General features: G+C 46.4%; 1 protein-coding gene across 1 annotated transcript in view; it reads right to left on the reverse strand.

Annotated features, from left to right (window-relative positions):
• Positions 1 to 2125: 2125 nt before the first annotated feature.
• Positions 2126 to 22544, reverse strand: part of LOC112614832 (nodal modulator 1-like) — a 63580-nt gene continuing 43161 nt past the window's right edge. The window contains exons 21-32 of the mRNA XM_025371565.1: positions 21679 to 21838; positions 21409 to 21535; positions 19336 to 19449; positions 18054 to 18181; positions 16541 to 16682; positions 15570 to 15653; positions 13930 to 14040; positions 11324 to 11425; positions 9000 to 9119; positions 3193 to 3285; positions 2652 to 2779; positions 2126 to 2324 (exon numbers count right to left, since the gene is read on the reverse strand). Coding sequence (XP_025227350.1) covers positions 2273 to 2324; positions 2652 to 2779; positions 3193 to 3285; positions 9000 to 9119; positions 11324 to 11425; positions 13930 to 14040; positions 15570 to 15653; positions 16541 to 16682; positions 18054 to 18181; positions 19336 to 19449; positions 21409 to 21535; positions 21679 to 21838 — 1361 coding nt within the window. The 3' untranslated portion in view covers positions 2126 to 2272. The remainder of the gene's footprint in view (positions 2325 to 2651; positions 2780 to 3192; positions 3286 to 8999; positions 9120 to 11323; positions 11426 to 13929; positions 14041 to 15569; positions 15654 to 16540; positions 16683 to 18053; positions 18182 to 19335; positions 19450 to 21408; positions 21536 to 21678; positions 21839 to 22544) is intronic.

Consider the following 22544-nt stretch of genomic DNA (forward strand, 5'->3'; position numbering starts at 1 on the left):
CTTAGAATGTCACTGCCCTGGCCAGGTGTGGTGACTCATGCCTATCATCTCAGCTTCTTGGGAAGTTGAGGCAGAAGGATCACTTAAGGCCAAGAGTTCAAGACCAGCCTGGTCAACGTAGCCGAGACCCTGTATCTACAATAAAATAAAATATTTTTAATTAAAAAAGAATGGCAGTGCCTAAACCTCCTTATCAAGGATTTATGGTTGTTTTTACGGCCACTTTAAAAGGCAAAAATGTGGACAGAACAGAGTTCCCCAAGAACCCGCCATCTTAGACCATTTTTTTTTAATTCCTCAGCAAACAAGTCTCTCATATGACTTTTGTCCCATTCCAAATCTAGTAACAGGCTGGGTGCGGTAGCTCTCCCCTATAATCCCATCACTTTGGGAGGCTGAGGTTGTTGGATTACCTGAGGTAAGGAGTTCAAGACCAGCCTGGACAATATGGTAAAACCCAGTCTCTACTAAAAATACAAAAAATTAGCTGGGCGTGGTGGTGGGCACCTGTAATCCCAGCTACTCGGGAGGCTGAGGCAGGAAATCGCTTGAAACCGGGAGGCGGAGGTTGCAGTGAGCTGAGATCACCCTACTGCACTCCAGCCTGAGCCACAAGAGCAAAACTCCGTCTCAAAAAAAAAAAAAAAAAAAATCTAATAACATTGTTTACTTCTCACAGGAGGATCAGAGGAGTTCTGTCCTGAGATTGCCAGAAAAATGATGAACAGAAAATTACACACAACCAAACAGGCCCAACTTTCAAATGGACTGAGAATGACCCACACAAGTTCCACCAAGGCCAAGGGAGACCTGCAGCCAGCGATGGAGAAAGCCTGCCACTTACTGGCAGCCTCCGGAACTGAATGGAGTGTATTGACACTTAATCGTATCTTTCACAAGCTCTTAACCTTTACACCCCGTCAATAAAAACCCCATTAACATTCAAAAGGGATGTTTCTGGGAGTCCACTTGGAATAAGAGTTGGAAAACACTCCAAGAAAAGGAATCTGTATTAATACCACATCTGTCCCAGATCTTCAACACTGTTCACTTTCCTTCCACGGTGCCAACACCAAGCTAGCTGATAGGTGGGAACAGCGCAGCTCTGCGGTTGGCCCCCAAGAGCCACGGAGTCCCCCAAGCTGACCCTCTGCGGTGGCAGTGGCACCTAACAAGAACTTCCGCCTTGTTTTCCCTCTCTCCATGCTTCGTCCTTTTGGACTCTGCTCACGCATCATATCCAGAAAGCTCCCCAAGCTCTCCGGTGGGACGAGAACTCTGTGCTCTGTGCTCCTGTGGCCCATGTTCCTCCACCTGGAGGCCCTCGGCTCACTGCATTACCCCTGTCTACTTACTGACTTGCCTTCTACCCAGTGATGGGCCATGTGCTGTGAGGGCACGCACTGTGTGCCCATCTATTCGTTCCTGTGTGCATGCATTCATTCATTCCTTACTGAATGCCCACCACGTGCCAAGCATTGGGGTACAAAGAACAAGGCAGATGGAGCCCCCGGCCTCTTCCAGCTTGCTGCAGAGTGCTGTCTACCCTACTCATCCTCACATACCCATGCCTGTCCTATGCGGCACCCAATAAATGTTGCATGCATGGCTGTGTCCCCTCCTTCAGTATCACCTAATTAACTTAATGACTTCCTGCAAGGATTAAGTTCATGCTGTTAAAATGCTGTGACTTCCTCTGGATCTCTCAGGCAAGCCGGCAACCTTTAAGCCTCACCCGGCCGACGTAGGCATTTTGTTTGGCCAAAGTGTGTAGTTATTTTTAAAACACTGCATTTGTGGCTAATGTTTAAAATTGGGAAAATTTCATAGAAATCTTTTTCTGGCTTCTCTAGAAAAGTGAACGCACATTTCTGCGCAGCAGGGGTGAGCCAGAGTTGAGTACCTAAGCTTCCTTTAGACGTGGTGGGAACACTTCAATTTGCCACAATCCCCACTATCTCCGATTTCTCTATCACTGAGGCCAAAAGCGGCTGGGATTATGTCGACTGAGCTGGTGTTTGTCTTGCCCTAGTCAGCTTCACTCAAGACTCTGACTTGCTCTACATGTGGCTTAACTGAAGACCCCGGGGGTTACGCGCATGCCATCCAAGAAATACATCTGAGATGAGCTACAACACAAATGAATGGGCCATTTTATTGATTTTTACCTCCTAACATAGCCTCCTAATAGTGGATACAGGGTGCTGTGGTTTCCAGCAGGGATCTCAGATGCAAAGGGAAGTGAAGAAAACAGATAAATTCCTAGGGTACCTCACCATGGATCCAAACGCCATGTTAACTGGAACTCTTCTTGCAAACGAAGGCTGAAGATCAAGAATGACATTCTCACACCACAGCACAGCTTAAATACTTCTTTGACAAAAATAATAAATTATATTTGACTCAGAAAATAAATTCTGTTCAGCAGAGTGACAGGAGGGTCCATTCATTGCATTGCACAAGGGGCCATATGGAGGGGTGAGGATGGGTGCAGGATGCCACAGTGATGCGGGACACGGGGCATGGGGCCAGCAGCACAGGCTGAAGTTAGCTGACGCATGCTTTTGGCTTTATCCCATGGGCAGGTGGCAGCCGGACCCCTGGCTGTGGCCTGTCCCAAGTGAGACTACAATTGCCCCCTTCCTCCTCACGTCCGCCTTGTCTTCTGTTTCTTGGCTTGTCTCTTTGCATCTTCTGGGCCGCTATTGTCAGAGGCTGCCTGACCGAGCGCACGGACTCCCTGCAGCCGGCTTGTTAACTGCAGCAGCAAAGGAATGAGCTGGAAAAGAGAGAAAGTGTGAGAGAGAGGAGTACAAAGAGGAGGCTTCTGCCAGACGAACAGCAGAGCCTCACTTCTCAACACACCTTCTTCAGACATGGTCAGCAGCTGCCATGTGCTAATGGGTGGGTTTCAGTTCAAACAAGGCAGGCCTCTGTACTAGGGATGGGCTGGCCTCTCTCTGGGACCAACATGTCCCTAGAGGTGTTCCAGGTTTAAGGATTAGGAGATGTTACAGAAGTTTACAACCTTGAAAGGAGACCTAAGAGTGGACCTGAGGCCTTCAGGGGCCCTCCCGACCCTGAAATGTGTTTTCTGTGACCCTGGATATCCCCCTGCTATCACTCCTGCAGCTGTGAGGACTCGCTCTCCCTGACACGCCCACCGTCTCCTGAGGCCTCTGGATTTCCTACCTTGTCGTGGTTGTAACCGGCCAGCAGAACCAGCAGCGTCAGTGGCAGGGCAATGTAGGATCCTTGTGCGATGTCCTGTTCAGGCAGCTTCCTCTGCAAACACCGAGAGCCCCGTCACTCCTCACCAAGGCCACACGCTTGTCCATCATTCATCTTCCACAGTGTCACAGCCACCACCCACCCAGCCTTCCAAAGTGGCCACCCGAGGACACCCAGGGGCCATCATGATCCAAATTCTTTCTATCCAAAGGAAGGAACCAAAGTGATTTGGATATATTTTCCCATGAATCCTCTTCTGCCCAAACTCTCACTCTATTTGCTTCTGAAACTCAGGGATAAAGAGATTCCAATGACAAGGCATTCCTCAGCCTCTGAACGTTCCTCCAAACCGAGGGAATGAAAAGATGCAGCTATCAGGGAGTCTTGGTGGTTGAAAAGCAACTGGGTCTCCATTTGTTGAGTCCCAGCAACTTGCAGGGACTTAGTCCAACAAGGATGTATCAAGAACCTACTGTTCTAGGCCCAGGGCACACAGTGAGGCGCAGCTATTCCCAGCTAGTACAGCCTAGTGAGGAAGCAAAGCAGGCACTGCTACCAGCATCCCTGTTGCCATTCTCCCTTTCTCCCAATAGAACCCCCAACTTTCATCTGGGCCACTGAGAATACAGACTACCTTTCCAAGCCTCCCCTGCAGCCAGGCACAGCTCTGGAACTAAATTCTGGCCAATGGTACAGGAACAGAAGCGGTAAGTGCCACACCCTGGCTGGACCCTAGAGGAGAAGTGGTGTGCCCTCCCTTTTGCTGGGTGGACAGCATTTGGCCAACTGCCCCATTTTGGAGAAAAGCAATGCACTGGAACGGCACAATGAGACAGAAGGGGCATGGGTGCCCTGACGCCTTGGAGCTACCAGACTATCTCTGCACTGGTCACTCCTGGATACTTGACATGAGACAGAAATTTCCATCTTGCTAAAGCCCCTGAAATGCTGGGTTCTAAAGCATCAAGTGGACCTAGATCCTATTAGCCCACTCTACTCCTATAAAAGAAACAAATAAATGAAATGAGAACTTTCCAGTAATGATAAAAACAAGTTAATGAGCCAGAGCAATGTTTTCAGTGTAGGGTACCGGGACACCTCTCTCAGGAGGTTCCCAAGGCTGCAGCTATTTTCATGACAATAGTAAGATGTGATGTGCCTTTTCCACCTCATTTGTTCACAAGCGCACAGTGGACTTTTCCAGAGGCAACGTGCCCTGATGTCATCACGCTCACAACTAATGGAATGTGTGGCTTGTGGGTTCTTGTGTTTTCAACATCTCAGTTTTAATTACTAATATGATAAATACACACAGAGACAATCCATGCAAACTCAAACTCTTTAAAATCCTCAATAATTTTTAACAGTATAAAGCGGTCCTGCAACCAACCCATCCGAGAACTGCTGGGCTAGAAAGTGACTGTGGGGGACACTGTACCTGGGATGCCCTTTCATAAATGAAAGAGTAAGGGCAGGAACAGATTTCCATCTCCAACTGCCTACTCCTGTATTTCTGGACATCTCTTAGATCCCAACCCATTTTTCCACTGAAGTAAACACTTAAGTTTAATTCAGGCCAGGCGCGGTGGCTCATGCCCGTGATCCCAGCACTTTGAGAGGCTGAGGTGGGCAGATCACCTGAGGTCAGGAGTTCAAGACCAGCCTGGCGAGCATGGTGAAACCCCCATCTCTATTAAAAATACAAAATTAGCCAGGAGCGATGGTGCACGCCTGTAATCCCAGTTACTCAGGAGGCTGACACAGGAGAATCACTTGAACCCAGGAGGCAGAGGTTGCAGTGGGCCAAGATCATGACACTGCACTCTAGCAGGGGCGACAAAGCAAGACTCCATCTCAGAAAAAAAAAAAATGAATAAATAAATATGTAAATAAAAGTTTAATTCAGCAGGAATTAGAGTGATTGAGTGTAGGCTCAGGTCCCAGGCCTCAGTGGGTAAACTCAGGCACCCACGCTGAGACTCAGTTTACTCAACTATGACATGGAGATTGTATGAACAACACCCACTAGGGGTGGACGCTGTGAAACTCGATGAAATGAGTATGTGAAATGCTCAGCAGTGCACAGAATACTGAGTCAAATCCAGTCGCGAGGCCGTGGGCAGTCACAACAAAGAAGGAAACCAATGTGCTTACAAAGCCCCCGTGAACGTGCAATGCTGAGCCACTCATCACGAGGAGGGCAGAACGAGGCGGAAACCACATGGCTTGAGACAAACTGCCTCACCTGAGTCCTGGTTCTGCTGACTAACACTCAGGAAGTGACTCAATGTTTCTGGGCTTCTGTGGAAATGGGAGGAACGGCACACCTGCTCGAAGGTTTACTGTAAGGATCAACCTGTGAGGGCCCTGTGCAGGGTGGTACAGAGCAGGCGCTCCCTTCATTCATCACTTGGCCCTGCTCGGGAATCCAAGCCCCGGCAGGCACAGTTTCTCACATTCTCCGAAGTGCCAGGCAGCAGCTACGACATTGGGCTGCTCGGCCACCACCAAGCAGTGTCCCTACATTCCTGCCACCGGCTCTCAGGTGTGTCCCTGAGCCCAGATGAGCTGTCTGCTAGGGGCTTCTGAGAATGTCACTGCCTGCAGCTGTCAACGGCCTTCACAGAAGCCTCTCCCACCCAATGGGGCCACAGTGCAGCCCCAAACAAAGCTAAGTGGTTCTTGCATATGCTTACCTTTCTGGCACTTTTTTTTTTTTTTTTTTTTTGAGACAGAGTCTTGCTCTGTCGCCCAGGCTGGAGTGCAGTGGGGTTATCTTAGCTCACTACAAACTCTGCATCCCGGGTCAAGCAATTCTCCTGCCTCAGCCTCTCGAGCAGCTGGAATTACAGATGCGCGCCACCATGCCTGGCTAATTTTTGTATGGTTAGTAGAGATGGGGTTTCACCACATTGCCCACGCTGGTCTCAAACTCCTGACCTCAAGTGATCCGCCCACCTCAGCCTCCTAAAATGGTGGGATTACAGGCGTGAGCCACCGCACCTAGCCCTCTCCGGCACTTTCTAACCAGGTCTCTGCTGGGAAGAACAAGGAAGCGCTTCCTCCTGGGTCATGAGAAAAACTCTCTTGTTTAGGTATGATCATATTTACAGGCTCACTGAGCATGAACCACTCTTCACAGAAGCCCGGAATCAGCAGCAGAGCTCTGCTCAAGCCCTAGCTCTGCTCCGCGTGAGCTGGTGACCTTGCGCTGCTCACATCTCCTTCTACGTTCCCATCTTCTCATCTCTAAATGAGAGGTAATTCCTGTCCACCTCCCATGCAGGATGGCGTTTAAAAAGCATGACATGGCAACTGGATAGCATGTGGAAAAAGACAATTTGGAGCCATACTTCACACACCTATACCAGGAAAAACTCCAAATGGATAGAGAAGTTTAAATGTAAAAAGAGAAATCATAAAAGTCCCCCTGAAAAAAAACACGATAAATTCCTATAAAAGCTGGGAAGGAAGAAAACCTTCCTATGACTTTAAAATCCAGAAGCAATAGGAAAAATATCAACACATCTAACATAGAAATAAGTAAATCTTTGCATAAGCCAAGTGAAAAGATAAACGACAAACTGAGAAAAATACGTACAACAGACATTACAAAGGGTTAATATTCCTAATATACAAAGAGCTGAAAACAGTTGAAAAAGACCAAAAATTCTATAGAAATAGGTTAAACAGTTCACAGAAAATACAAATGGCTCTTAACCACATGAAGAGAGAGAAATGCAAATTAAAAGTACACTGAGATAATATCACTTCTCATCTATTAGACTGCAAACATTGAAAAATTTGACAACATACTGTGTTGGGGAGAAAAGGGTATTCATTCACTGCTGGCGGGAATACAAAACAGTAAAACCCCATGGAAGGGAAGTGGCCGGATCAATCAGAATTCCGGATGCATTTACCCTTTGCCTCAGCAATTTCACTTCTGGGAGTGTGTTCCAAAGAGAGACTGACGAACATTCAAAAACATGCATGCACGAGGCAATTTGTTAAAGGGTTATGTGTAATATTATGTGCATTAGCAGAAAACCAGTAACAACACAAAAGCCCCTCAACCTGGGGCGAACTGAAAATCCTACATGTAGTGCCAGGATCTGAATGTGTCTGTGCCTCCAGAGTTCACAGGCTGAACCCTAATCCACAATGTGACAGTATCAAGACGACACCCCTTTTAGGAGATGACTCAGTCAGGGATTAATGCCCCTATCAAAGAGGCCTGAGGGGACTGGTTTGCCCCTTTCCGCCTTGTGGGGACACAGCTAGGGGGCACCATCTGTGAAGCAGACAGCAAGTCCTCGCCAGACCCCAAATCTGCCAATGCCTTATCCTGGAGTTCCCAGCCTCTAGGACTGTAAGAAATAAATGTTGGTTGTTTATAAGTTACCCAGTCTAAGTTACAAAACAGCAGCCCGAATGGCCTAAGACATATGGTATATCCACACGGAGAAACGCTGTGCAGTTATCAAAAGAGGGATAAGGAGGATCGGAAGACATGGTTCCATTTACAGCTATATTTTTTGAAAACAAGAAAATTCTTATTCTTCCCACTGAAAAGGCCTAGAAGCAATGACCAATACAGTAGCTATGAGGCCAGATTTTTGTTTTTTAATGCAGACTTTTGTGCTACACTTTCACCCCCTGTCAAATTCAGAATCAGCAGTCCTGAGGCTGAGCCCTGGACTCTGTGTTTGTCATGCCTGATGTGTCAGTTTAATCATCAGGTGACAATATTGCACCTGAGCTTTAGGAATCGCTAAATACTTTTATCAAGAAGATGAAAGATACCTGTACGTTTTGTTTGTTCCACGGTTCCAGTCTATCGGATACAGGACAGACTGTATGCAACAGATACACATATTGCATATACTAAGGGCCACATATTGTACCGAATTAAGCGATAAATTAAGTTTCTTTTAACCCACAGGTATTCTGTCCATCTGTTGTTGGGTTTTTTTTTTCCTTGCAATTTATTTGTCAAACAAATCAGGCGCCAGGTGTTTATCCTGCATCCCTGTGGAGTCATTTGTGGCTCCTGGGTCCTCTCTATTTCCCGTAAAGTAGCAGTTGGTTCTAGAGGTTTGAGTGGCCATGTACCATGTGTCCCCTCACGGAGGAGCACACGTCACACCAGCAACGGGGTAGTGGTGTCCCTCCTCCCCCAAAATCATTCCTGAGCCACTGATCTAAACAATTACACTGCTCTTGTTACCAGTTTCCTCCTCAAAGGAAATCGCAGGCATCAGGGCTCAGAAAAGCTAAAAACTATCTGGGGAAGCCCAGAATCCAGAAGGCAGAACGAGAAAGTGACCCAATGCCAGGAGCCCTTTAAATATCTGCCCTGCAACCTGCAATCTGGAGCACAGGTTGTACGGCACACCTTCTCTCGCCACCCCATGGATTGTTTGGATTTGTTTTGTTTTTCTTCTTCCGGAGTAAGGGTCTCACTCTGTTACCCAAGCTGGAGTGCAGGGACATGATCATGGCTCATCGAGGCCTCGACCTCCCAGGCTCAGGTGATCCTCCCACCTCAGCCTCCCGAGTAGCCACGACTATATATATATAATCCACCACGCCCAGTTAATTTTTGTATTTTTTGTAGAGATGGGGTTTGACCATATTGCCCAGGCTGGTCTGAAACTCCTGGCTCAAGAGATCCAACAGCCTTGGGCTCCCAAAGTGCTGGGATTACAGGCATGAGCCACCAAACACAATCCATTATTTTTTTTTAAACTCCGTCTTTTACTTACCGTGGGATTAAAAATCAAGGTGATGTGTTTATGGTAGCCCACTGCGGTGAAAGAAACTTGAGGCAAGATGTAGTCATACTGGGATCTGGGGAGTGTGGAGTCCAGAAGCACAACATAGTTCTATACACACATGGGAAGAAGTTATTTTTATAAGGACAGCTCTGGCAAAGCAAATGAAAACTAAAACCTAACATATGGCTGTGATGTAAAGAACTTTATGTTTTTAAAGAAATCCCCAAGTCTACACATCCAAACCAAGGTTGCTACCTTCAAAGTAGCAACCTCAGTGGGCTATTCTAGCAGTGGCGGGCGTGTGTCCCCAGTGTCTCTGAGACTGTGGCTTCTGATAAGGCTGTCAGAGCCTGCAGCTCTTGTTATGAGTACTCAACCTTGACAATTACGGTCCTCTGAGGATCTGACTTTATGAAACACAAAAAATTATTATGAGCCAATTCTGATTAGGGAGGTATGTGATACAACTGAGGATCCACAACGAGGCTGATTTCTAAGGGACGATGTTTGAGAGGCACATAAGCTGGCAAATCCTAAAAATACAGCATCCCTGGAACAGCACCAGGGGCAGCCACAGCTCTGTGTGCTAAGCACCGACCAGGTGCCAGGCACCACACACACTGCATGAGGCCCGTGGCTGCTCTGCTTTCAACCACTGGCAAGGTTGGGATCATCACCCCTGTCTTATAGATGAGGAAAGTCAAGCATGAAGAGACTAGGAGTAACTTGCCCAGGGTCACTCAGCTAAGAAGGCTGCCACACATCTATGAAGGCTCTGAACTCAGGGGAAGTGTGATCTCAAAGCCCAAGATGTTTCCACATTGCGGTAGAAAGTGACTATTTCAACACCCCTGGAGAAAGAGGAGGGGAAAATTCCATGACAGCCTGTTTCATTATTTTGCAGTCATTTTCCACAGAGAAGGGCCAGAGTAGATCGTTCTCACAGCAGGTGGTAAGGAGCCAGGAGAGGGAACGTTACCCCCTAGGCTCACACTTGACATCCTCAGGCTAAGACCACCAGAAAAGAACCAAATTCTTTGCAAAGTTTGTACTCCCCACACCAACTACAAGTTAGCTCTATCCAAATAGAATTGATAATAAGTACTTTATAGTCAGTAAATGATGTCCAAAATAATGGCTGAAAACCTTCCAGTTCCAAGGAGGGAGACATCCAGATTCATGGAACCCAAAGGACACCAAAAAGGTCAAGCTGCAAGTGTTCTACACAACACACATTATAATCAGATTATCAAAGACAGAGAAAAATTTCAAAGCAGGAAGAGAAAAGCAACTCATCTCATTCAGCGGATCCCCCATCATGAGGAAACTGTGTTTCCTTAAACTAAACAGCAGAATTTTAAAATACAGAAATTTTTAAAAATTACAAGGCATTTTTAAAAGTGGACTTCTTAGCAGAAACCTTCCTAGAAGGAAAGCATGGGGTGATATGTTCAAAGCGCAAGAGTTGATCATGCCCAACAGTAGGCCTTGATTAAATAAATCATGGCATTTCCTAGTTTACGGACTACTCTCCATAAAAATCACAGTATGAAAGATTTAACTGGGCACAGTGGCTCTCGCCTGTAATCTCAGCACTTTGGGAGGCTGAGGCGGGTGGATCACAAGGTCAGGAGATCCAGACCATCCTGGCTAACATGGTGAAACCCCGTCTCGACCAAAAATACAAAAAAAAAAAAAAAAAAAATTAGCTGGGCGTGGTGACATGTGCCTGTAGTCCCAGGTACCCCAGAGGCTGAGGCAGGAGAATGGCGTGAACCCGGGAGGTGGAGCTTGCTGTGAGCCAAAATCGCACCACTGCACTCCAGCCTGGGCGACAAGGTGAGACTCTGTCTCAAAAAAAAAAAAAAAAAAAGATTTAATGATGAGGAACAGATTTGTGATAAATTCTTCATTGAAAGGCACAGATTACAAAACAATGTACAAAACAGCGTAAGTTTTGAATTATTAAAATGAATGTCTATTTATATTTATACATGCAGGCACACACGTGCCTGAAAAAACACCCAAAGGATACCAATCACCACGTTAGCAGTGGCTATTTCTGGATGATGGGCTTATGTCTTTTTTTTTTCTTTTTTCCAAAATCTCCTGTCATGAATATGTATTCTTTTTGTAAATAGAAAAACAATGAAGAAAAAATAATCCCTACAGAACTCAACCTCTTTTGATTCAGAGAGTGCATTTCTGCAGAGTGGTGTTTAGGGAGAAAAGGAGAGAACTGTGCTTTCTTAAACTAAATAGCAGAATTATTAAAACAAAGGCAGAAGGTAGAATCCGGCCACAGGCATTACCTCGCCGTCTCTGAGCAGCGGGGGGAAATGGAAGAACAGGGACTGGCCAAGGGAAACTGTCTGGATCGGATTGTCAAGGTTTTCGCTTTTATAAAGCTTGACCTGGAGAGAGAAACAAAGCCGGAGATGCTTTGAAACTGAAACACAATCAATATTTCCTATCAGACATCCTCAGGACAGCCGCTCTCTGGGTGGGTGTCTTTGGAAACACGGATATTTGAAAAAGAAAGCTCCCTCCATAGACATCACACATGCCTCTGTCATCTGAGATTTCATCCAGTTATGCACCATGCACAGAAATTGATTCAAATCAGATTCTCACTACCTATGTTCTTGCTCAAAATAGTCATATGAGTTAATATAATAGTAATATTAGAAAGAATAGCTTCTAACACGTGTTGAACATCTGCAACATGTCAGGCAGGCGCCAGATATTTTATCTACATTATCGCCAATCCTGACTACAAAACAGGCATTGTTATTATCCCTATGGAGACCCAGAGAGCCAAAGCCACCTAAGGTCACACAGCTTACACATGGTGGAGCCTGGGACTCAACCCCCTGAGGACTCCTGAGGGTTCCCGCCTCGCACTGCCTCATCATATGATGTCACCTTAACTCCAGTATCTGTTAAACTCAAAACGCATCCCATCATGAACTTGGCTCTCCACGCTGCTTCAGGAGGCACTGGAGTACTTGGTTTCTGGCTTTATTTCTGGGGTTGTTGCCTGTTCTCACTCCCATCCAGGATGGGGCGTGAGCAAGACTAAGGTGCAGTCCTGGCTGATGGCAAAGGCTGTGAGGATGCCACACTGCACCTGCCACAAGAGAATGCCAGGACCACCTCCCTGGGCCCACGCTGGCACCCTTCTACATAACACACAAGGGGAAATTTCCTAAAATGAAAGTCACAGACTGAAGGCTTATGGGTCACATCAAAGACCCCTTATGTGTTCTTTTGCCTTGTATAACATCTTAAGTAAATTTGAATTCACCGACTATGTTTAAAAATCAGGTGATTTCAAATAATTCTAATTTCTAGCTTCTCTGGAAAACTGGGAAATGACACCAGCCTTGAGCCTCAATTCCAGCACTGCAACAATCAGGAACCAGAGAGCGGCGCCCTCCCCTCCCCCCTGCCTCCCCCCCCCCCCTCTGCCTCCTCCCCTCCCCTCTGCCTCCTCCCCTCCCCTCTGCCTCCTCCCCTCCCCTCTGCCTCCTCCCTCCCCTCCCCTCTGCCTCTTCCCCTCCCCTCTGCCTCTTCCCCTCCCCTCTGCCTCCTCCCCTCCCCTCTGTCTCCTCCCCTCCTCTCTGTCTCCTCCCCTCCCCTCTGCCTCCTCCCCTCCTCTCTGCCTCCTCCCTCCCCTCTGCCTCCTCCCCTCCCCTGTGCCCCTCATGGACAGGGCAGGAGTTCCTCAGTTTGCCCCCCTCCCTACTCAACCCTCTGCACTCTCTGACATTACCTGCCTGGTCCCCACAAGCACACGCCTGCAAGCCCTTGACAGAGTGGACTAAAGCCCACACACACTTCCTCACCCATGCCAAATACTTACCTGCTTATAAAGCTACAAGTACATCTTAACAATATACCCCCAGAGCAAATCATTAACATCTGCAGAGGGTCTGCAGGGTATTTTATAAACATTTCTTCATTAATGGCAACATGGAGATTTTGTTAGAGCTGAACAAGATTATAAGACATCTCTGAGTCCAAAATCTAGGTTTTACAGAGGACCAAGTCGAGGCATGTGGAAATGAAGTGACTGGCCAAGGCAGCAAGGTGAGTCACTACTGGAGACAAGAGACAGCCCAGACCAGCTGCTCTCCAGCCCACCGCCCACCACCTCTGATACTGTTTGGATATTTTCTGTCCCTGCCCAAATCTCATGTTGAATTGTAATCCCCTGTGCTGGAGGTAGGGCCTGGTGGGAGATGACTGGATCATAGGGTGGATCCCTCGTGGCTTGGTGCTGTCTCCATTATAGAGGTCTTGTGAGATCTGATCATTTAAAAGTGTGTGGCACCGCGCCCCCACCTCTCTCTCTTTTGCTCCAGCTTCCGCTACATGACATGCCTGCTCCCACTACACCTTCTGCCATGATTAGAAGCCTGCTGAGGCCTCCCCACTATGCTTCCTGTACAGCCTACAGAACCAGGAGCCAATGAAACCTCTTTACTTTTAAATTATCTAGCCTCAGGCATTTCTTTATACCAATGCAAGAACGTCTAACATGACCTCCACTCCAGAGAAAATTTTAAAAGTTACAAGGCACTTAATCTTTAAAATTGGCTTTCCACGTTAGATTCCATATTTTATTGATCATTGATCAGGCTTCTACTATAATTCTTTGGAAGATTAATTGAAGGCAGACAGTTATCTGAAACTGGAATACATTCTCTCTCACAACTGGCAATCACTCTCCCAAATACGTGTTGTGGTCCGAGGTTCTTAAATCTCAACCTCAGCCCTCAGCAGGCGGCACTCTGGAGCACCTCCACCTATCACACCTAAGGCACGAGACAGGCACAAAACCAAAAACATCCCATTCCCACTCGTCTCAAAGCCAAAGGGAACACAATATTTGGAGTTTAAAGTCTGGTCTTACCCATAATGTAGGAAGGTACTCAGAGGAAGTGATCACATTTCCACTTAAATCGAATTGATTAATCTGCCGGAAAACTATGATGTTTACATCATCGATGTCATTATTCCCAACCTAGAGAGAGAAACAGGGAATGCCAGTAATGAGAAAGCTGGAGGAGGAACTTCTATGCCAGTCATCCGACGGCCTGAGAGCTGCTTCACGGCAAACTTTACTTCTCACATTAAGGAAGCGAAGTTTGTCATTGAGTACCCTACGTCCAAGGTCACAAACTGACAGAAGACGGCTATCCCTGGCCCATAGACACATTTCATTTCGAGAGCACAGTATTTTTTTTTCTAAGTTTTAATTGCTGGCCAAAATGTTAAAAATTAAGAAATTTCATATATGAAGCCAGATTTTCCAGCTTCTCTTAAAAAAAGGAGAAGGATGTCCTTGCCTGCTGGAGCAGGGGCAGAGTCACAGCACCCCCTCTGCATGGGGTCTGTACATGGCGTTTGCGAGACCCCAGAGGGCCAGCCCCCTTCCCTTTCCTACCTGCCCGGCCACAGTCCATGTTATACTAGTGATCCTGGCCTAAGTTACTACACCGAGAACATGCAAAGCATTTGGTGTGAGATGCAGTCATTCCAGCCATTTAAAATGCCAACACCGTAAAGACATCAAGGAAATCCACTTCTGGCCCGGTGCAGTGGCTCATGCCTATAAGCACGGCACTTTGGGAGGCACAAGTGGGCAGATCACCTGAGGTCAGGAGTTCAAGACCAGCCGGCCAACATGATGAAACCCCGTCTCTACTAAAAATACAAAAATCAGCCAGGGGTGATGGATTGCGCCTGTGGTCCCAGCTACAGGCTGAGGCAGGAGAATCACTTGAACCCACAAGGCAGAGGTTGCAGTGAGCCGAAATCGCGGCACTGCATTCCATCCTGGGTGACAGAGTGAGACTCCGTTTCAAAAAAAAGAAAATCCACTTCCTAGGTCAAAAGTTCTAACTGGCCCAACATCCTCCCTCCAAACTCCTCACAATCTTCATGCATAATGAAGCCACCTAAATAAAGCCACTAAGAGAGGCAGCCCCTCTTACCCCACCTAAGCCCTCCAGTCTTCCCAATAAGAGTTATTCAGTGACAGAAAAGCCTTACTTCAAATGATTCCCAGGCCACATCCTGTGACTCAAAGGACGTCCTCTTTAGGGATTAATTTAGCTAGGTCATAATCTTGAATATCAAAAAACTCTGCCCACCAAATGGGAGCAGGAAAAGGTCATCTGAACCTAAGAAAATTGGGTGGCCCTGCCACCTATTAAGCCCATGTTCTTTCTATTATTGTCCCTTGATTTGAAATGCCGCTTATGACTTAAAATCCTTAACTTGTGGAATAATGATCAGAGCTTACAGGGCGAGTCGGGGGGGAGGATACAACAGTTCCAATTTCCTTTGTGGATGCGTGACAGCAACGCTGTTCATTAAAAACCCACATAAAATGTTGCTTGTGAAGATGACACTATTCTAAGAGGACCCTTAATTAGGATTAAAGTTGCCCCTGCCACAGACGAAAGGCAGACAGCCAGAGGAGACGGGAGGACTTCTGATCAGGGAGGCACCCACACCCCAGTGCAGCGGCAGCACTTAATGCCTTACCTCAATCACCCGATGGTGGGGGAGCGCCCGCTCGATGTGGTCGTTGCCTTCTGCCTTGAGCTGAACGTGGTACACACATCCCGGCTGCAAATAAACTCAGGAGTCAATTCTCTAGAAAGGGGGCTTGTCATATCATGCATGGTCCAAGCCTGGTTTGGTGCACGAGGTCACTAAGACAGACCAGGGGCATTTCTGTCCCCTCATTTCCCAATCTGTGGCCTGTTAACCTTCTTGAGAGTCTAGAGTTCCTTTAAGAACACGCCTAGTGTGGAAACACCTGAAATTTTGAGACTCCTTCAATCCCAACTCAGTTTCATTTTCTTCTACCCCAAATAAATCAAATTTGGTTTATTTCAAAATTCCAAGCATACTATGCACTCTTAGTCTTCTAAGATGTTTCTCCTCTCCATCCGCCCCTCCCCTCTACCCATATATACACATTGATGGACATCTGGAATGTCCATCTTAGGCATTCCCAAATACTTGTGTTGGGTATTATTTCTGGGAAGTGGGAATTTCTGACTTCTCTTTTTAAAATTTCAATGATCTGGCAACCCTGAGTCTGTCTTCCCCGATGGCTACAATAAGCTGGAGCCAAGTGACAGGCTGTCCCTTTCCACAGCCCTCACCACTCCCTGTCATTCGCCCAGCCTCCTCCCCTGTTCACACTGCTCTTCTGGCTCCATAGGCATTTGGCTCGAGAGCCCTGGCATAAGCCATGGCTACACACTGCTAGGAAGAAGTCCTACTAAACCCATGGTTTTCAAACTCCACTGCGCCACAGATCTTTGATCTGACCTATTGGCTAGAAAAAGGGCAAATGGTACCAATTAAGGTAAGAATTGGGAGGGCTCCAGGGCCCCACCCCAGCCCTCTCACCCACCCCACTCCTGGCAGTCTTGCGGCCACAAGACACTTCTGGACACAGGATGAAAAAAACATCCCTTAAGAAAACACGTTCCAAGTCTCACCAGCAATCCACGTAATCTGAACTTGCCCTCTTCGTCTGTCACAGTGTCTTCTCCGTAAATGCTGCAGTCATTCTGGCCCACCGCTTCCACGGCAACCCCTTGTTCGGGCTCTCCGTTTAAGGAGGACACTGTGCCATAGCAACTAGTATGGCAAGAAAAGGCACGAATGAGATATTCTCATGGTGATCTGAAGGACCCAAGTGTTTCCCATTTACCAACAATTACAGGGCAAAATAGCTCAGTGGAGAACTGTGCCCCAATGACCCAGGCAACTTGGTGTGGCCAGCCCACTTCCAAACCACACCTTCCCGCCAGAGGGATAAGCTGCCATCAATTTCTCTCCTCATACATTTTGAAGGATGCTCTGGAAAACTGTAATTTAAGAAGGTTAAGGCTTTATTTTATTCTTTCCAGGCTTTATTTGAAATAATGGAACTTTCAATAACACGGAAATAACTCACTTCCTCTTTCACTCCACATATTCAGTAGAAAATGGTCCATTTTTCTAAACCCAATCTTTCCAATTACTCTTCATCTAAAGTGATTCTGTATAAGTGTACAAAAAATACGTGTGTGTGTATACATGTATATATGTATGTATCTATCTATAGATATTTTTCTATAGAATAAAATAATTATTCTTTATTTTTATTTTTTTGTAGAGAGGGGGTCTTGCCATGTTGCCTAGGCTGGTCTTTAACTTCCGGACTCAAGTGGATCTCCCACTTCAGCCTCCAAAACTGTTGGGATTATAGGTGTGAGCCACTGTGCCTTGCCAGACACTAACGTGTATCTATCTATCTACAGCTGGAAGCATTCAGAAAAACTGGAAGTACTGGTTGTCTCCCAGAAGAGGAACTTGTGTGACTGGGAGATGGGACAGAGGCGAAATTTTACACTATACTCTTTTCAGCATTTTGAAGTTTTATTCAACTGAGCACATTTTCTCCTTTTAGTAATTTAATTAAGGTTTGAAACTCTTTTAAAAAATAAAAGTGCCCAAGCACGGTGGCTCACGCCTGTAATCCCAATACTTTGGGAGACCAAGGCAGGCAGATCTTTGAGGTCAGGAGTTCGAGACCAGCCTGGCCAACAAAGTGAAACCTTATCTCTACTAAAAATACAAATTTAGCCGGGCATGGTGGTGGTCCCAGCTACTTGGGAGGCCAAGACAAGAGAACTGCTGGAACCCAGGAGGCAGAGGTTGCCGTAAGCCGAGAATGCACCATTGTGCTCCAGCCTGGGCAAGAAGAGTGAAACTCTGTCTCAAAAAATAAAAAATAAATAAAAGCTTTTAGCAACTCAACAGACTCCCTCAAGCTAATTCCAAAATAGGAAATTTGAGACTGGGAGAGAAGGGCAGCAGTCAAAATTCCTTTGCCCACGTATCTCATCTCCCTTGCCTCCCAGGTAAAATCAACGTGAAGCCTGGGATGCGTTTCCAGGCAACAGAAGCCTGAATGTGATTTGCCAGCCCAGCCCTGAAAGACAGCCGGATGGCTGGGGCACTTACCTGTAAGCGGTTCGGTACCCCGTGATGGTGATCTTCAGGTTCTGGCCTTCCTGCACCTCGATCATCTGTGAGGACGGCTCAAACCGGAACTCCTTCATCATGGGTTTGAAGTAATACTGGCCAGGGCTCTGCCAAGATAATCACACTGAACCTCAGCAGCCACATCTAGGCATGGTTTAAAAGTGAGGGGTGAAGGTCATGATGGACCAGAATTACACAAGAGGAGTGCCGTGGCTTCCCAGGCAGCCAGAAATGGTCATCCTCTGTCTACAATCACTACTCACAGTCAGGTAACGGCAATTACAGCCCTAACAATGGCAGCTGCCGGTATCACCTGCCTGCAACGACTCTGCGAGGTAGAAGTCATATTTTTTTTTTTTTTTTTGGAGACAGGGCCTAACTCTGTCCCCCAGGATGGAGTGCACGATCAAAGCACACCATAGCCTCTGGGCTCAAGCAAATCTCCCACCTCAGCCTCCTGAGTACCTGGGACCACAGGCATGCACCGCCATGCCCAGCTAATTTTTTTTATTTTTTGTAGAGACGGGGTCTTCCTATGTTGCTGGTCTCAAACTCCCAAGCTCAAGCGATCCTCCTGCCTCACCCTCACAAAGCGGTGGGATTACAGGTGTGGCCCACCATGCCTGGCCCGTATTTGAATTTAATGAATAAAGAAACTGAGGCTCAGAGAGGCAAAGTAACTTGCCTGATAGGACACAGCAAGTAAGGAGCAGTCTGCATCACTGCAAAGTGGTGTCTTCAGATGCCCCCGCTGCCCGGTCTGCAACAGCCCCACTACAGCCACTTTGTTACCACAACTGACAAGATGACCAACTAACACACACTTCCTGAATCCCAGCAGTCAGGGCCTCCGACTGCATCTCCAAAGAAAAACTGCTGCTCTCTTCCCACCAGGTGGAATGTGCCTTTCAGAAGAAACGCAAGCTAACCACCAAAGACTCAGCATCATAAACATGATTCCGCAGCAAAACAAGAAGCTGCCCGAGAGACGAGCCGTTGTGGCCAGGGAAATTAATTACACTGTCTTAGTGACAAGCGGGTGATCAGAAAACAAGAGGCGCGTGTGGAAGAGAACATGAATCAGCAGCATTAAGTTTGAGTAAGAGCAATACTCTAATGACTGTGGGCCCCCAAGAAACTGAAACCACTCCACACTGGTTTTCTCTTCTCACGTTGTCAAGCAACACGTAAGTCTCGCATGCTGCATCGTGGCTCTCTCTCAGGGAAGACAGGCAGGCGGTAAATTGCAGAAACACGTTACCAGGTTTGAGAACGTCAGAATGCCGTTGTCCTGGGTCAAGAGGTTGGAACGAAAGACGCCACCGCTCAGGGATAAGAGGACTCCCGGGAGGGGCTGGTCATCCTCAGCTTTTATCTGGGGATGAGAACGTGAGACCAGAGCAAGGTTAAACTCCTACTACCCATGAAGATAACAATTCCACAAGTCAAGAGGTCATTCTTTTAAGGTATTTTTTCTTTTATTGTTACTCAAAGGAAGACAGGGGACCTAATCTTCCTCCCCACAGGTAAATAACATTATAAGTTTTATAAGTTTGGTGTGTAGCCTTCTAGAACTTTTTTTTTCTTTTCTTTTTTTGAGACAGGGTCTTGCTCTGTCACCCAGGCCAGAGAGCAGTGGCACAATCTGAGCTCACTACAACCTTCACCTCCCAAGCTCAAGCAGTCCTCCAGCTTTAACTTCCTGAGGAGATGGGACTATAGGCACACACCACCATGTCCAGCTAAATTTCTGCATTTTTTAAATAGAGACAGGTCTTGCCATGTTGCCCAGGCTGATCTCAAACTACTGGGCTCAAACAATCCACCTGCCTAGGTCTCCCAAAGTGCTGGGATTACAGGCATGAGCCACCATGCCCAGCCCAGAACTCTTTCTATACCCACATAAATTTTATAAACATTATGTAGTACTGTTCACAGACTGGCAAGTTCATTGAGTGGGTGGAGGAGGTGAAATAAAAATGGCATGTTACATGTACAGTTCTGCAACTTGCTCTCTTCCTCAACAATTTATCCTGGTTCTCTTCTGCCAGCCAATAGAAATCTGCCTGTTTCTTAACTACCACGTAGCATTCTAAGGCAGGGGTTGACAAACCACAGCACCTATTTTTTTTGGTACACAAGAGACAATCGGAATATCCCCAAATATATATCTTTATGCACTTAGGTTTTTTTTTTTTTTTTTTCCTGAACAATCAATTCCTAAAAGCAGAATTATTGGATACATGCACTTTAAATTCAGAAAGATACTATCAAATTGCATTCCAAAGTGGCTATAACCACTTACCGTCCCGTAAATTATTTAGGCTTGGGAAAACCCATGCTTACCAAAAAATAGAGATTGTCTTAATTATGGCAAATCTAATCCCCCCAAAACAGTGTTTCGACTGTAGTTTCCTTAGCACATTTCATCAGTAACCACGGAGGCTTCATGTTTCTGTATTTATTAGTCACCTGCGTTACTTCCATGAATTTCCTTTTCATAATCTTTGTTCATTTTTTTTCTAGCGGGTTGTCTTTTTCTTACCAATTTTAAGAGCTCCTTGTAAAATGGGGATATTATTTATGATACAAACATTTCTTCCGAGTTTGAGTATCTTTCAGTTTGGCTCCAAATGTATTCAGCAATATAGAATTTTACATTTTTATGCGATGTAATCTGTCACTCTTTTCCTTTGGCCTATAGTTTATAAATATTCATTCTCAACTATCTCCAGACCCACTCTGTACAATCACAGCACACTTCTTCCCAGGAAGGACCGGCGGAAGGCAGCCAGGCGGCAAACACCTCAGTAAGAACATTCTGTGTCCTTCAATATGGAACAGTTATGGATAAGAGCTTCAGCTACTTCCCAGAAGGTACACTAGCATGCTGAAGTCAACAGCTCTCCAAATTATGCTGCGTGGAAGAAGGCAGGCCAAAAAAACAAAACAAAAACAAAAACAAAAACAGTATATCCCGTCTGATTCCATTTATATATAGGTTGGTGCAAAAGTGATTGCGGTTTCTGCCATTACTCTCGAGGGCACAAACCGCAATCACTTTTGCACCAACCTATAAAAACTCGAAAATGCAAACTAACCAATGGTAATGAAAAGCAGATCTTCAGCTCAGTGGAAGGGTGGGAGGGAGGGATCACCAAGGGGCAGGAGGAAACCTTGAGGGTCACGGATGTGTTCACTATTTTGACTGTGGAGGTGTTTTCATGGGTGTATTCACAGGTTAAGACTATCACACTGTACCCTTTTTGTGCACTTTATTATATGTTAATTACACCTCAATACAACTGTCTTTTGAAAATACAGTGTGAGTTACCTCAAAGCTTACACCTGCCAGGGCATAGGCCTTGAAGTCTCCAATGGTTCCTTCCACCGCAGTCAGAACATAGCCCTCCTTCTGTGAGGTCACCGTGTACTCCAGGTCACTGTGCAGGGGGCCAACACTGAAGAAGAGAAAGCAGAATGCTAAACGGCTTTGTTCACATCCTACAGGAAGCCTTACCAAGCCCAAGGAAATGTGGGTCCCAGTTTCTTCAGAGGACTCCCACGCTGATCCCAGGCAAATGTGTCTCTATCCCAGGCTCACCTGTAGGCACCTTTGTCATCAGTAAAGACTGTGATCAGGGGCGAACTCGCCCCCTTTTCACTGATGACAATCTCAACTCCTTCCAACTCGGGGTGGATCTGGCCTTCTAAAAACAGGCCTGCCTTCCCATGGATCTCGATCAGCTTCCCTGGGCAGCTTTCTAAGAGGGGAAGAAATAAACACAAGGATGGGGCTTGGTTGCAGACAGACAGGAGCCTCTTGGTTGGGATCTTCCCATGACAGAAGCAGCTAAAGCAGATATTAGAAGTTAGTTCCAAATGCGGTTATTTAATACCCCAGGGAGCTCAATAATTAGATACAGCCCAAGCCTCTTTTCATCCCTGAAAGGCCTTTCTCAGTGCAAAGGACTTCAGCAAGAGAATCAAAAAATGTTGAAGGCCGGGTTTTTACTACTACTCTTCCTAGGTTCACAGGAGGCCACAGATCAGGAGGGAACCCTTTACAGCAGACAGGAGGCCGTACTACTCAACCTCCAGAGGACCCACTGAGAAAGACTGCCCCAAAGAGCCTGCCTGCTAGAAGTCACACTCTTCAACACACTCCACTTCCAAACACGAACCACGTAATACCCACAGCTTAATGAAGCCATAGTGCTAGAAAAAAAAATAAGTAGCAAAAGACAAATATTCCACAAGTGATCACTTCAGTCATCCATTCACCAAAAAAAGACCCTCCTATCATGCTCTGCCAAAGATCATCAAAGATCATCAATGGAGGCTTTGCGCTTCATCTACCTTCTGGTGTCGACCTGATAACGTCAAAGAAAACCAAATCCTTTTCCAAAAAGATCAACTCAATTCTAACAGCAAAAGTTACTTTTATTTGTCTAAATCATCCATCCATCC

The sequence above is a fragment of the Theropithecus gelada genome, chromosome 20, assembly GCF_003255815.1.
Source record: "Theropithecus gelada isolate Dixy chromosome 20, Tgel_1.0, whole genome shotgun sequence".
NCBI lineage: Eukaryota > Metazoa > Chordata > Mammalia > Primates > Cercopithecidae > Theropithecus > Theropithecus gelada.